We start from the raw sequence: 16,942 nt of genomic DNA, 5'->3' as shown, positions 1-16,942 counted from the left end.
TTGACAAACGCACAGGAAAGTTTATCATCTGTAAGGTCTGACATCACCCTGAGCTGCAGCAGCTCAACTGCACCACATGTAGTGCGGTCCCCCAAAGCACCCACAGCGGGGCGAGGAGAATGGAGTGTCTGTGCTCCGGCCACACACCGATGAAAACCTCCAGATCATGGGTTACCTCGACTCATTACCCCTCTGCTGCTTGCGCCGGCTCTCTGTGCTTCCTGCACCGAATCTCCGTCATTTATTCTGGACTCGCCCTCCTCCGCATCCACGGCCTTTTAACCCCCCTCTCTCCCGATTGGTCTTACCTTGTGACCCCCGCGGCTGCTTTTCCACTTTATTTACTGCAGCAGACCACAGCACCATTAAGGGGATCTCGGCTACTCTATCGGCTCCAGACTCTCCTTTCTCCCACCACAGCTATGCCAAACGTCCACGGGAGGACTTTCAAAGCCATGGTCCGGGTAAAAATAACAAAACAGCAACCTAGTCTACCTTCACTCAGAATGTAACCACGATATTGATTGATTGGGGGAAATGGTGAAAATGTGCTGAATACTTTTTTTCATTGAGAATATATTGACCGAGGACGTGACCCGGCTGTGATCTGAAATGCGGGTTCATCGGAAGACGTTGCAAAGGCTTTTCTGGTTCAACCTCAGTCAGGAAACACACAGACATCTGCCAGACCTTTAGTAACATCAGACAGCAACACCTGTGGAGTATTAAACCCATCGCACGGCGTACTGCAAAGTCCTGCATATGGCTTATTCGTATAGGATGACTGGCCTATAGGGCTTTACCCCTCACGCACACACACACACACACTCAGTCTCTCATTAAGTCTAAAGCAGCAACAGACACGGTGTAATTTCAACAGGATGTGGCCATCGTCCCTATTAAGGTGTGCGTGACTTAATACCCATCTCCCTTCCTCTGCAACTGTATGTAATGCACATCAAATTTGCAGTATGTTTCCGCCACGACGACATGAAAGACCTTGGCAAACATGTGCTCGGTCCTTCGCATGTGCGGTTTCACCTTGGGATCCGGCGCTCGCTGGCTGCGTAATGTCTCGACGAAAAAAAAAAAGGAAAAGAATCCCCGATCTGCAGCATCCTATACTGTAGCTGCTAATTGCTCGTTAAATCCACTGCCGCCTCTTGTTTGATATTCAAAAGCCTCGGCGTACCCTGTAGTGCTGTTAGAGCTTAGTCAGGACTGTTATTCGTTGCCCAAAGGGGTATTTATGCCACTCTTAAATTGTGGTTCTCCATCTGCGGGGCTTCCCTTACACTGGTGTTGGGCTGCCACTAATTACCGGTTAATAGCACGTGGAAAAAAGTGCAGCGAAATGTGCGTCGTTTTCACTGGTTTGAGGTGATAACCAGACAGCCCGCAGATTTATGAGGTAAGACACTGGTGGGTTAGTCGTGCCGTTGGGGTGGGGGGGGCACAGCAGTCACCCGTGCATCATCTTACTCAAATTCTCTGTAGGTTTGGGTGATACGTCTTATGGCGGGATGTGCTGGTAATATAGCTGTTCTTTTTTTTATGTGGAATTTGGACCCTCGCTGGTCTAGACATGGGCTAGAGCTTGAAACTGTGCCCTCAATGACATAACACCGAAGTGCTCGCTTCAACAAAAACTTCAGCGGCCTGGTTGCTTATAAAATAAAGAAGCAGCTTTCGGAGCTATGGATACGCAGCGCATTAAAGGATTGCATATGTTGCCTGATGCATTCAATATGAGGGACTGGAGACATCAGCGGGGCAGGAGGGTGATGGAGTAAAGTCTGGAAGGAGAGACAACTTGGACGAGTGTACATTTAATTGGATACAGCACAGGCTGGCCGTGGGACTGTCAGCACTTGACAGAAAGAGGGGGGGGGGCGTGATAATGGGAAAAGGCCTGAATCTGCTGTTGTATTTCTCCTCCCTTGCTTCAGTCCCCCCCGCACACACACACACACACACACCCCACACCCTCCTTTGCTGCTTCCAGTCGTCTTCTGCCTCTCCTCTCCCCTCCCCAATTCTCTGCGCCACGTGGACCTCTACGAGTCATGACATTTCTCCAGGCAGTGATGAAATCACTGCAGAGGGATAGCAGGCAGCCCACTGCAGGCCTGCAGAGTTTATTCACACTCACTCTCTAGCCAGGCCAGACACATCTAATTTACCGGCAAGTCATTATTAAACAATGCATGTTGAAGTCTTTGAACTACTGAGGCCAGGTGTGTAGGCAGCATTCAGACGGATTTATATATATATATATATATATATATATCAATCAGTTAAAAAGCAAGCCCTCTGTCATTATTTGATCACAGCTGATTTTCAGTGAGTGAATCAAAGAGACATTGGGGGCTGTATCCCAAGTGCTGTAACTTTCGTTACAGATGATGGATCTTTAATGGCCCAAAGGCACTGGGAGATGAATGGTGGAAAGTGCATGGGATGCACCCACCGCTCACTTTTTTCAGCCCGACACCCCGTCCACATCATCACAACTGACCCAGACAATACAGCTGCGTGCAATTACGCAATTAATGCATCATCTGCCGTATCCACAATGTTTCACTTGAGCCTCGGCTATCAGAAATGGCTCGCGCAGAGGCAGCCTGCGGTGGGAGGTGTAAATGGTTCTAGCTGACACAGTGGCAGAAGTTGGCACCCTGAAACAGCTGCAAATCAAGCCTGGATTCGAACTCGGTTTAGATTATCTCAAAATAAATATACAGTGCGCGTGCCAGATAGGCTGCAGTCACAGCTCGGAAAGCTCATCTGGACAAAATTAGCTGCGCTCCGGTCCAACCTCACAGGCTGCTTTAGACACAAATACAAAGCTGAGGTCACAGGTGTGTGTGTGTGTGTGTGTGTATGTGTGTGTGTGTGTAGGTGTGTGTGTGTGTATGTGTGTGTGAAGCCTCTGTTGTCAGCCCACACTTAAGGTTTACGACACTATCAACTTTTTTCTCATCTTATTCCCCCTTTGAGAATAAAATGAAGAAGTAAGTTTTGCGCTCTGCTTTTGGTGTGCATTTGAGGAAAGCATCACAGAAGCAAAGGGGGGTCTCAGGGACGGGGTCAGAGGAGCACATATGGTAAAGGAGTCGGGGGAGGTTGCCCAGGGGGGACTAGACCGCCTTCCCTTTGCTGCTGGGAAGACCACCGTTACCAAGAGGACTACCTGACCTCATTAATCACTTCCTCTCCTGCATGAGGTCACCACGGGTTTGAGCGCGGACGCCACCGTCATCGTGTGCTACCGCAAGACGGGTGAAGGGATAAAGACCCCCTCCCTCCCTCCCTCCCTCCTGCCTCTCTTGTGGGCCTCCTTACTGCCACGTGTCAGCTGATGTAATGGTTGGAGGTCACCGAGACATCCAAAGAAGTCTACTGAGGCTAAAGTGACAGACGACACGGCTTTGTAGGGCGGCTGCCTGCGCTTTATTAAATCATAAGGAAACGTCGTGCAATTTAACGCTCCGGCGTCTCAGATTTGTACCTCATGCTCCACCGTAGCGCTCTCACGAGTCAATACACAAGTAACTGGTAGCATGTGTGGCTATGGATAATTACCACTGGTGACACCATAAGTAAAATATAACAAGCAGAGCGGGGTCTGCCGGTGAGATCACCACATAGATGAAGTGGTCCCTTGGGATGCCAAGACTTCAAGAAGCCCCTGACCTCGGCCTAACTCACTGATGACTAGCATGTGTGACTAGCTCGCGGGTCAAGACAGCTGCTAGAGACACTACGCGGAGCTGGAGCGAAAAATAGGATGGTTGGAACTGGAGATGAACGACAGCTTTAGCTTCGCCACTCCCTTTGCACTTCCTTGAATTCTGAATCAAAGCAAAGCACAATAAGCACTGGCTGCTGAGGATATTGAGACATATGGATATATGCTCGCCTCCGCTGCCCAGTCACATCCTATTTTTATTCAACGTAATTAATACTGAAAATGACTCTACTTGGGAGAAAAAGAACACATCATCTGCTTTGTCCCAAATCCAAAAGATCTGTCATCAAGTACAGACCAAAGGCGTTTAATCGTGATGTTTATTATCAGGCCAGACAACGTTTAATACAGTACCCAGACAAATTAGCTCTCAAACCGAAGACACTAGGTGTCCATGACACTGCAGCACTAATTTCCACAGACTACTAATGACGTAGCTCTCCAGTCCTCCACCAGCCTATACCTCTTCCTCACAGCCCCATCTCTGACCGCCCTCACAAAGGTGATTATAAACCCATTAATCAGATTATGTCATAGGCTACATGTGGTCTGCATTTTGTTATATGACTCAGTGTCTTAGACAAACAACGGGGGGCTTTTATTCCATCCGACGCTACCACTGCTTTCACTCGGATTGAGCTGAAAGAAAATTGGTCAGAAGCGATGCGCTGGTGTGCGCTGGGGTAATTGACCAATTTGTGGGATTTCTTTTAGATGGCCATGGCTTGGTGAGCCCTGGTCTACTGTAAGTGATCTCTCACAGTAAATGTCATACGTGGTCAAGTAGCCACCTGGGTGGATCCAAAGAGATCCACCCGTTGTGAAGTCAGTCCTCTCGGATTTCTCTCGGTTTGAACCAGATGGATTTTGCAGTTGTCTTTATAGATCTGGAGAGATTTTTAAGTTCACACAACACATCCGCACATTTGACCATATGACCACTTTGCACTGCACGGAGCGAGCGTATCCTGGGAGGTCTGCAGCGTAAGACTCAGCTCCACCAGAAGTCCACATTTGGTTGGCAAATTATTCTGGTCAGAAATCACTCACAAGGTATCAGTTGTCCTTCACCACACTTTGGAATTCGCAACCCTGCTTCTTATTTTTGAGCTATTACACACTTGGTTAAATCATCAAATAATGTTACTTTAGACACTGTCAGAAAATGATCCAGGGATGCTGAATGTAAATTGGCAGTTGCACTCAATATTTGAAGTGGTGTTGACCCCAAAAAGTCAACAGTGCTTTTCAAACTACACATGGCAACGGAGCTTTTTCTTCTCTTTTTTAAAAGATTTGATCTTTTTATTACTTGAGCGGTAGCAGCTAATGGAGGCCTTCAAGAGGAAGTGGTAGTTGTTTGAAGTGGTGGTTCTGATACAGGAGTCTCTTTCATCACAGTGGGACACTGTCTCTGAGCTTTAATGGAAATCATAATGCATGTTCATAACTGCCCAAAGGTAAAGGGCTGGATCCCGTCCGCATGCCAAGCCCCACGTGGTGTTTTGGTGTTATTAACCTGAGGTGTGAAGTTCGCTGAATTCGCGACTACCGTACCTATAAAGACACATTTATTCGACTCTAAATGTATGTTGGTAATTGTCAGAGAAAAGAGAATTATTGAACACTCATGCATTTTGATTTACATTTTATTTAACATTTTATTTACACCAATTATTTTAAAGTACTGGTTGTCATTTCATTGAGTTTATGAAGCCGGCATCTCCATCAGCCTCTATGTCTCCGTACAGAGGAGATCTCTAACCCCAGACAGACTCAGAGACATCCCAAAACTCTTTTCTTCACCCACCCCTAAAGGAATTTAGAACTAGCTAAAAAAGGACAACAACGACCACTAAAAACAGGTTTCCAACCCAACAAAAAAGCAAACATAGACAAGGGGCTTGTTTTTGCAGCACTTCTACCATGTCAGAGCTATCATTAAAAGCCCCTTTAACCATCAGGAGCCGATGGGCATTCAATCTCTTATTTCCTAAATGAGGGATCGCCTGAGATGGAGGTCTTAAAAACCTGATGTTGCCTCTCACCTGGGTCCCTTTGTTCTCCCGCCAGCTTTATGGCTACATGGAAAGCGAGCCGCTCACCCTGCAGCTGTTCATCGGGACCGCAGACGACCGCCTCCTGCGACCACATGCCTTCTACCAGGTTCACCGCATCACTGGCAAAACCGTCTCCACCGCCAGCCATGAAGTCATGCAATCCAACACCAAAGTTCTGGAGATCCCTCTGCTGCCTGAAAACAACATGAGAGCCATGTGAGTGCCCTTAGACCTTCACAAGTCGCCTGTCAGTCTTTTACTTTCGACACGCTTCACCAGTAACTCTTTTCTTTAAAATGCACCCACAATAACACACACTGGCTTCTTTCTCTCAGCACTTTCCTCTTTGCTTAGGTTCTACAAACAGAATTCCCGATGATAGGTGCTTTACAGCACACACTTCTGAATAGGCCTTCAACAGTGAGAGCCGTGCTTTGACTCCAAGAGATGCATGATTCCTAAGGAAATTAAATAGGCACTTGGGTGACTTAGGACTCTAAAGTTGAGAGGCTTGCAGTTGTAAAGTAAGTGTTTTACCAGGAGCCCTCACGAAACTTAAAAAGTAACAACCGGACTAGAGCCATGAATCGCTGAGAGACACATGGTTGTCCAGTAGGATGTAGTCCAATTACATAAGGCCTGGCCAATATATGCCAACAAGTTGAATGTATTAGAACACCTAAAAGCTCTGCTGAAAGGAATTCCGCACCCCAAAATTGTGATCCAGAAGTGTTTGATGCTCACCATTTCTCCCTTAGCCCTGTGGCTTGTAATTTGCAATAAAAAAAAACAAATGTGGTAGACATTTAGCAATAGCAAAACAATGACAATTAATATCAATTAAAATGTATAAAGCAATAAAAAGTGCACAAAGTCACTCTTGGTGTATAATTAAAATATTTAATGCACACATATGCTTATTAAAACCCAAGTAAATATAGGCCTTCATAGCAGACATTTTGACAACACAGGTGTTGCTAATAACAGTAACGATGGTGGTGTTCAATTCAAGTGCCTCAGTAAGCCATGAAGGTGTGAGGAAGTATAGGCAATCTAAATTATCACCGGTAACACCATGCCCAAAAATAGACTATGTGAGTGTAAGTACGAAAAGTATAAAAACTTCTGAATCCATTTGAAAGCTGTTGTGCTTGATTCGTATCCACTAACAAACAGCAGCATTGTTAGCCAACTCCGAGGCACTTGAAGGTTGTGCTAATGCACAATTTGCCGTTACCTGCTTAACTTTGCTAATATGAATGTGTGAGCAAACATTTGTGTTCAGCATAAGATGAGCTAGCAAGCAAGCTAAGGTTTCTTTGCCAGTCAGGAAGCCTGTCTGCTCCTTTTGACTTCCTGTGGTCTGTGAGCTCAAACAGAAATGAACAGACACATTTTACTTTGTGAAAGAGTGGTTAAAATTGCCTGAAGTCCTCTCCTAAATATGACCTCAGTCTACCTTTTAAAAAAAGTTAGCATTGGTTTGTAGCCTGAGGTAAATCAGCCTTGGCCTCCCTCATCCTTCCTCCAGGCCTGCAGTAGGGGCCTGTGCTCTGCAGTGTGTCCAGGCAGTAGCTCCTGTCCTGGGGCTCCATTCAGACTAGGCTGCAGTGGATTTTGTTGGACTGGGGCCCAGAGCTCTGGGTTATGGATAAAACCGCTGTATCCGAACATAGGTTACATAAGACCGTTACCTCTTACTGCGCCTCAGGTTTATCCTACTGCTTTGAAAAAAGAAAAAAAAGAATTAGTTATAATTTAATGAATCTCCATTTCCTTGGGACATTTTTTCATGTTGGTTGAAATGCAGGAGATTCTGAATATATTCATGGGACACAAGAGTTTCCTGACTGGACAGTGGTCTGCTTTTGCTGAGCATGGGTGATTTTAACATCCGTACTGCCTTACAATATCATTTCCAACAATACCACAATAGCCCTTATATTGTATCACATTTAGGGGCGCCCCTCACCCATTTGACTCAATGCGTCCCTGAGGATAAACACGATATTGAAAAAATATTCGAGAGGAAGTTTCTGTTCCCCTTTTGTCATCAGCGCACACGCTAAAGGAAGAGGAGTGAAAGTTCTCTCTTTCTCCCCTGACTATCTGAAAGGTCAAAGAAAAGCCTTCAACTGTCTCTTTCCACTGAGCTGTTTAACAGTCGTCTTGATAACGCAGCATCCATCTCCCTGCTCTCGTGCCAGCGATCATTGCTCGCTGTGTGGGATGCGGAGAGTCGAGAACTGCAATCAAACTTTCAGACAGTTTCAATCTGTCTCTCTTTCCTACTCTTGGAAAATCCATCTCATGCACGTACACCTACAGTAGCTCAATTTAAAGCAATGTTCATGCTTCTACAAATTAATATACTGGATGATCATAAATACATGTAGCCTAATCACTAATGGGATGCTTAGAATAGGTTTTTGACTGTTATATCTACAGTAACTATGAAAGAGTTGTTTAATAGCTCACATATTGAGCATGTCTTGCTTGGAGTGAAAACTAGTCTAAACATTTCCTTGCTGGAGATTCATCCTGTGTTTGTTTTAAAACTGCATGCATCACACAACACTTGCATCATGCGAGGCTGTTAAAGGGCAGGTAGTCAGCGTTGCATATCATTTTTTTTTTCTTATTTATTCAAATTGTCCAAACCAAAGTAAAAAGGGGAGAAATGGATTGGTATGAAACCTGACATTTACCTTGTTCCAGGAATAGTACCAAAAAAGCTACCATGTAAAATAACAGAAGTGCCAAAACATATCCCATTCGTATTCGCTCACTTTTTTTTTACCAGCCACACTAGTTTTATTTAAATTCATGAAAGGCCGTGTCTGAAAATGAATGCCTTTTTTCCACTAAGAAAAGGGAAAGAAAATTCACCCCTTTTGCCTTCCAAATTGTGAAACGAAATAAAGACAGACAGCTTAGAAAAGAGTCTATTGCCACACGTGGCAATGATTAGCAGAGGGTTTTCAACCCTGAACATATGAAGCGTAAGGCTCCATTGGTGTGAAGGGACCGGAGAGACTTGGTGCGCTCAGCTAGCAATAAAAGTGACTTTGTGTATACCGGCTGCAGCTGATGGGACCGTGTTTGATGGCGCGCTCAGTCCCGAGGATTCCTCCAGAGAGCTGCTAATTCTTGGACCACCGTGACCCTTTAAAACTGTGACGTGAAGTCATTAATGTCCAACTCTGTCTTTGATGACACGCAGTATTAATAACGACACGGTCATGCTCCAGTGGACCTCCAGAGCTTGATCTGTAACACCAGTGGGCTTCTCGGCACATCTTTTATGTTGAAACAGCCAAATTTGCTCCCGTTTCACTTCTTTGACCATACTCTCTGTTGAAAAGCCAGTTGTTTTGTAGAAGCACACAGGTCTGCCTTGAAACAATGAATATAAAATGTCACCTTTGAAATATGGTGTTAAATTGTACCCTTCCCCCGCCTCTGTCCTAGAATTGATTGTGCGGGGATCCTGAAGCTGCGCAATTCGGACATCGAGCTTCGCAAAGGAGAGACGGACATCGGACGTAAAAACACACGCGTGAGACTGGTGTTTCGTGTGCACATCAACCAGCCCAACGGCAGGACACTGTCCCTGCAGGCTTCTTCCAACCCCATCGAATGCTGTGAGTTGCACAGAAATAAACTGGCATGCCTTGCTCTCTTTGCTCGCACACTTAAGGAAAAGGTGGCATCTATTGTTGTAATCCAATAAACCGAGCTGCTATTTTATTGCCTGCTGGAGCAAATTCAGTGCCCCTGCAGCCAATGCGCTTTATGTGATCAAAGCAATTTGGCCGAGGCAATAGATGCATTGTACGTGGTGCCAGACACACGTGTTATCTGTTTCAACTCACATTTTATGACTGAATGCACAAGTTATTGTGGTAAGACTACCCCATTAGCACAGGTTCCACAAAGGTCATTTGCCAGCCTCCAGTTTTGGCACGGTTGACTGAACGCATTGAAAGAAACCTTTGTGTCTTTGTCATTCATTTGTGTATAAAGGTGTGCTGTTATTTGCACCCAGGAAAGCCAATTAAAGGTAAGAGGTGAGACAGAGCTGGCATTATAGTTTATAGTCTAAAGTGGATGTTAATCTGAGTTGGTTCGTCATTACTGAGAAAGGTTTATGTGGTGAATTTAAGATTTCTTTAGCGCTTTAGTAAGTTCCCATTTCTAAAATGATGCAGTGGGATAATAGATTTAATAGAAGAGTTACTCTGGCTCTGAATCTGATCACCAAATCCTAGAGGCTAAAGCCGACTAGCTAGCCACAGTTACAGAAAACAGAGACAGGTGGTTGGCGATAGGCTTCTCAATGGAAAATAGTGACTTTAGGATCAGATGACGAAAATGTTGTTTTGATCAGTCGACTGCCTTTTCTCGATGTCATTTAAAGTGCAGCTGGCCAAAGCCCTCTTAGCTAGAGGTCATGAAATCATCATAATAACGTTGATAAGTCTGTTTTACTGCTGTTTGACTGGCTGTGTGCCGGGCTTGTGCTCCGTGGATTGGATGGAGATAAGCCAGTGAGCTTATGTGGGGCTCCTCACACACACACTGTATTGAAATGTGTGTGTCCCTCTCCCGCAGCCCAGCGCTCAGCTCAGGAGCTTCCGCTGGTGGAGAAGCAGAGTGTGGATAGTTACCCTGCCACCGGAGGCAAAATGATGCTCCTGAGTGGCCTCAACTTCCTCCCTGACTCCAAGGTGGTGTTCGTGGAGAAGGCCCAGGGTAAGCAGCCGTCACCCGGCCATGTTTACTGCCTCTCAATCTCCCCTCTTAATATCTCTTTTCAAATGTCTCTCTCTCTCCCTTTTTCCCTCGTCGCATTTCCTCCGTCTCTCCTCCCGTCAAAATAGAGCAGGCCCCGCCAGAGAGCCACATGTGGTGTGCATTAAGCCACTATATTTTTAACCAAAGCGTATTTACATTTGCTGAAGTTTCCATTGCCTGTTCGCTGGTGCTCGCCACAAGTTAAGGAATGAATCACAACCAGGGCATGTGCAACGTCTCTTTCTCTCACTTTCCCTCTCTCCCCTCCCTCCCTGACTCCCTTGCTTTTGACATTTAACCATCTCGCTTACTCTCACTGCTGTAGCTCCCTCTTTCACCCATTCTACCGGATACTCACCACGGCAGTGAAGTGCAAAATTGCAAGTGAATGATCGTTTCCTTGATTTCCACCCACTTAATCAAAGCAAAGGTCAAGCACAGTGTGGGCTCTGAAGTTTGTTGAAACACAATGTTGATGAGCGACAAGTAAGGAAGGATGTGGGTAGGCATCTCTGATACTATCCACCAATTGATTAATCATGGATTTCTGGTGATGATCCCCTTGTTACACTGAAAAGTACTTACCACTTTCACATCGACTTTTCCTTTTTTCATTCTAGATGAAGGTCACCGAGAGGTTTTTGGTCAGGGCAGTGAAATAAAAAGACAGACAAAACAAGCCCCGAACATCAGAAGATGACCTTCTCTGCATGCCTAAATGAATGAATAAATTAAGTTTTTTATTATTGTGTCATGCATGCAACCATGTCCAACTCACATGAGCATATGAGACACAGTCCATAAAAGCCAGATCCAGTCTGCTATATTCCCAAACAGTACTACAACAAAAAGACCCAAAATAGAGGTATTAGAGTTAACATTTTGATGCAAAATAGACATTTGAGACTAGCTTCTCCCAAATCTCATTTCAGCTGTTTACTTGCTATTAACTAGGTAAGAAGGTTAATTAGAAAACTACTGAATGAATTGCCTAAATCAATAGAGAATACTTGAAACCTTCATGGCTGCTTCAACATAGCTCTTGCAAAATCGAGTCTCAGCATTAGAAGGGAAAAGAAAGGCTTCAATAATGCTGAATTCCCCCAAAAATTCAAAAAATGTCCTTCAGTGACTTCAAAATAGCTAAAACACTTGCACACTCTTACACGCCTTAGGGGTTCAGGGATAGGTAGAGATGGGGTGAAGGGAGGTGGATGAACTTGGTAATACAGGGTCTCCCTCCTCCTGGCTTTACTTAGTCATGGAGGGGGATCCCCTTGAGAGGAAAGCCCATACATACACAACACCTCCGCCTCTCCTCTCCCTGCTATTTGAGACTCATGACCCCTTCAAGGTTGTGTTACCCTTTTTTCACCCCCTCACTGCCTACCCTGGGCTCTCCGTTTCCTTTTATTCTCTCCTTTCACTCCCTCATCCTCCAATTCTTCTTACCTCTATCCTCGATACCCGTTAAAGACATTAGCCGGCGTGGAGCTCTGCGCTAGCGGGATCCCCACACTCGCGCCTGCCATCGACATTTCAGTGGTTTGTTTTCCGTCTCTGCGGTGTGGAGAAGGAGAGAGAGAGCGATCGAAAGAGAGGTTGTCTGTCTACTACTTAGTCTGCTTTTATGTAAACTTTAATGACCCACCACTTCCAGGGTCTCCAAAGTCAAAAAGCCCATTACAGACAGAGCAACACACTACACACATGCACACACACTGGAACTCACTAATGGCAACTATCTACGAGCAAGTATGAGTGTGGAAAAGTGCTTATGTCCCGAATATACTGCAAAATATTGTCTTTTGGCATTTTAATCGGAGAATCCTGCTGTTTCATGATGGTTCTCAGACTTAAAATTTCTCTTGTTGATTTAGAAGGACCAAACTGGAATGAGGAAAAAAAAAGAACCCAATAAAATTATAATTATATTACAGATTTCTTCTATAACTTTGGTTTTATTTTCCTTTGGAAAAGTTCATGACTAAACGCACCCATGAAATACAGAGCATTGCGCCGCAATAATTACTAGTCACAGACATGTGCTTATACACACAGTGGGACGCGTGCACATGCGCACGCACAGCCGAGCTCTTTGTACGGCACGACACAAATCACTTATTTTGCCACAGTGGTGACAGCCATTACTGTTGCTGCCATCAGAGATTAGGACGGCTGCTCATTTTCCAAAATTGACTCCAATAAACACCTTCCAGAAAATTCCACAAATCCTAAGGAGCAACAGACGGTTTTTCGGGTGTCCCAATCCAACTCTTGTGAACGATTAAATCGCCCAAGTCGAGTCAGAGGGAGATCACAAACAGCACAAAAGCCTATTAACCCAAATGAGACAGCCATGAATCATAAATACATGTATTTCTTTAACTGTTTCCATTTGCTTTCACACACTCAAGGATGTAGCTGCTTTTAGCTCAAACATACCCAGATGACTGTTTTGGAATCGCCCGCTTTGAAAACAAGAGCAGATGTCAATTCATTATTGGACTCCTAAATAATGGATGACATCAACATTTGAGAGATTGTCCCATTAACAGTTTCTGGTTAAGCGATGAGAACAGGGACCCCAAAATCATCCATTAGTCCTTGGCAAATCATTGACTCAAATCATCAAAATCATCATAGTTTACACTGGTTTTAGGGGCATCTGGCATCATCTTAAAAGTGAGAAAAGTATTTTAAAATTCATGAAAAAGCTGCCAGGGTGGATTTAAGTGATACAGATTTGTTTTTTTTTAAGCTAGAAATCAATCAATGAAAAGGCAAATAAACTCTCCACCATCTGACAGTAGGTTAAGTTAAATGTTTAAAGTAAGATCTACTTTATGCATCTGCCTAATATTATTATTTCTGGTGTGAGCATACAGTAGTGTGTGCTTGACTAGTACATGTTGCACCAGTGCGAATGATCATAGATGGGCAGATTTCTTCTTATCTCTAAATCGAAAAGCAGCAAAAAAACCTGCATATGTGTTTTCTTTTAACCTGCTGTACAGTTAAATCATGTCTCTCACTGCCACTTAACTGCTTCTCTCCTTCACTCTGTGTTGTTTTCATTGTCTGTCTGTCCTCCTGAGACGCCCTCAGTATCAAATGAGCAGAGCTCATAGCTGTCGCCACTGCGGGAGACCTTAATGCGCCTCGAAAAATAATTACTTCTACTTTTCAAATGCCACGTCCATCCCCTCTGCTCCACTTTGTCACCCACAGGATAACTGATGCAAACTGTGTGCCGCCACTGCATGTGTGTGTGTGTGTGTTTGTTGTTGTGTACGTGGGCGCGCGCTATTGCTGTTCGCCTGCGGGCCTGTTTGCGTTGTTCGGTAGGAAGTGTTTTCAGTGAGTCATCCGCAAGGGGTTCCCTGTGGAGGGGTGAAACGGAAAAGGCAAGACCCTCAGAGAGATGAGAAAGAGGAGAGGAAGAGGAGAGCTAAAAAAAAAAGGACAGGGTGTCCTTAGAAGTCCTATTTGTGACCTTGTGTACTGAGACATCGGAGGGAAGTGATCACATACTGCCCTCATGTTGACTTGTTTAGTGAACGAATGCCAGGAGTAGGGTCATGTGACTTTTATACAGAGAATAAACTTTATTTATTCCTTCAATGGATGAATCAATTTAACTGCTCTTCCTATTTTTTTTTGTTCATCACAGACCACACATAGAGAGAGCAAATGAATCGGACTGTAGCTGGATAATGATAGACTCAAGAACCTCAAGTCCACATTTTTCTTGCTGCTGTAATGTAAACATTATTTTCAATGGTAATTATTGTTGACATGTATTTTTAATAGGCCTTATCATTTTTTTTTTTCTCTCTGCCGTGGAGAGTTGTACCCTCCACGGAGCCGCAATGTGGGCATTTATGAAACTTTCCATCCTTTTTTTTCGTTGCATCGTCGTGCTTGGTTTTTTATTATATGTATGTCTTGAGGTTGTGTCGGTGTTTCGGTTTGGCCAAACCGCTCTTTTGGCGCAGGAGTTGGAGGACATACCTGGCGCACCTATTGCAGTGTGCGTTCTGGCTTGCCCTGCTTTCCATGGATGGAATGAGTGCTAGAGGCAGGGAAAATAGAGACAGACAGACAGACGGACGGAGGGAGGGCTGGGGAAAGCCTACACTCTGACTCAGAGGGGAGGTGAGGGAATTCCCTGGTGAGCTCGATAGTTTTTACATCTGGTCGGACTGGAGCGTTGCCGAGAGCTCGGCAGCACCACACACATGCCTGGACTGCAGCAGGGAGAAGTCTGGTCTTCACCTCTGCTTCAGGACCAAGAGAAGTCTGAGCTACAGTTTAATCTGTAACATTAGGACAAAGGAGTCCACAGCAATACCCTTTGGCTATTTCTCATGCGGAGACTCCTCATCAAAAGGGCTGAACTATTTGGATCCTCATGCCTTTTTAATCTGAGTAACGCAGGCCTCACTGTCTGTGATCTGTACTCTTCGAGTTCATTCATAGACTGTTTATACTGCGTTGAGCACTTCTCCAGTGGACAAGTCTAAACACCAGACTAATCGGTCGATGTATTGTACTTCTAGCGGTATGTCTAGACTGCCCTTTGGCTTCAGGCTAGAATAACCTGCATAATCTTGGCTCATATTTTGCCACTATGGCAGTGTAAGGTCAGCCTCCACCCCTGCTTCAGGCTAGAGATTAGAGCAGTGTGAGTTACAGTATCCTGTCTAATTAGGATGGTATACTGCACCAAAATCAATGATTATGTGCAATAATTGTAGTTCCAAGAGGAGCCCTCTAACAGAGCTGGAGGGACTCAACCTCTCATGCTCCTTTGCCATCCGCCATAAAGCATCGATTAACTACTGCAGGTCCAAAGCTGTGCCTGAGAGAAACGGATGAGTCACTACCCCAAAAGAGCGAACTATGGAATACAATATTGGAGGGGGGAGATGTCACTGCCAACTTTAAAGGCGCATGATACATTTTCGGTTCGGGAGCATGTCGATTGCCTCTCAACATGGCAGTTCCCCAGACGGTGCTAAAAGCGCTAACAGTACAAAGTAGCTAACAGTGTGTACCTGAGGGCGGACCGGAGGGTGGCTCAATACTTATATGACGACGCTTTGGGTCGAGACAGCATTATCAGCTCTAAGCGCCATATGAGAGCGGTGTTGAGCGGCACGCTCATTTGGCTGGCTTTGCCTGTATTATACACATTTTCAGCAATGCAAAGTTAAACTAAAGTGTCCTGTTATAGGATGAAGCTTATGTGAAATAGTACTGAAAGTTTGCCTCTCAATGCCTCTGGCTCATTAAAACGTATTTCTTTCATGGTGTGAGTTTTCATCAGCAACAGACCAGTGAACTATTTTGGAATGCCTATTCATTGAGCACGTCTATACTTCAAAGGGATCACGCCGGTATCATAACAGAAAGATGTCCCGTGGCCTCCACCCTTTCTTCAAACTTCTCTGAACATGTCATAGCTAGAGAAGTGGTTCAGATCAGAGAGAGGCAATTGTTTCCACTTCCCTTTCTGTGCCAGGTCTTAAGAAATGACCTTTCCATGGAATAAGTATATCTCGATGAAATGGGATGAAATGGGACTTCGGGTTGACTTTGTCCGCAAATAGTTCAGAGCAGCTAACCGTGCTAACAGGGCTAACATTGCAAACAACTGCAACAGTGCTGACGGCTAATAGTGTTTACCTGAGGGGGAACCGGAGGGCGTGCGCTACGCTTCCACAAAGACGCCATGAGGTAGCCACATGCACTGTGCCGGCCTGGCTATGTAAACACAGCATAGAGAAGCTCAGAATAGCAGCCCACACAGAGGGAGAGTGACTTACCCGCTCAGGTAGACATTACTCTATTGTATTTTTACATATTTGTTAACTGCTATGTTAATGACCTGAATGTTGTATAGAGCATCTACCTGCAGTCATCGTTCACCATACAGTCAGTTTAAGGCACTGTCAGTAAGGGTCTTGCAGTGACCCTCCCCTAGGTTCTGATATACTGTGCAACACACCATGGAGAGCAACCAACCATGATGGCTTCCATGTGAACACAAAATATTATACGAATGTAAATGTCTGGATGATGTTCCAGCCATCCCTCTTCGTCTTTAGATCCTTTTCACACTCAATGCCACACAGCTGGAGCCTTGATAAAAGGAACAAGTCTGTCCCTACTGGCCGCCGTCCTCCTCATCCTGCACCCACGGGTCAAGTCAGCTCACGCTTTCCCTGTTTTACACCAAGAATAACTCACTTCCGGACTATAAACCCATCACGGATCTACTGTCAGGTCTTGATTTATACAGAAGCCTCTCAATTTGAAGCAGCCCCAC

The 16,942-nt window shown here is 45.0% G+C and overlaps 1 protein-coding gene across 1 annotated transcript in view; it reads left to right on the top strand.

The window, feature by feature from the left end:
• Positions 1-16,942, top strand: part of LOC306700088 (nuclear factor of activated T-cells, cytoplasmic 1-like) — a gene marked incomplete at its 5' end in the record, with an annotated part of 57,982 nt that overhangs the window by 8,887 nt on the left and 32,153 nt on the right. The window contains 3 exons of the mRNA XM_079164988.1: positions 5,825-6,027; positions 9,283-9,455; positions 10,426-10,566. Of these exons, the coding sequence (XP_079021114.1) occupies positions 5,825-6,027; positions 9,283-9,455; positions 10,426-10,566 (517 nt within the window). The remainder of the gene's footprint in view (positions 1-5,824; positions 6,028-9,282; positions 9,456-10,425; positions 10,567-16,942) is intronic.

This window comes from Pholis gunnellus, assembly GCF_910591455.1.
Source record: "Pholis gunnellus genome assembly, chromosome: 8".
NCBI classification, from domain to species: domain Eukaryota; kingdom Metazoa; phylum Chordata; class Actinopteri; order Perciformes; family Pholidae; genus Pholis; species Pholis gunnellus.
This window is presented reverse-complemented; position numbering and strand designations above follow the sequence as displayed.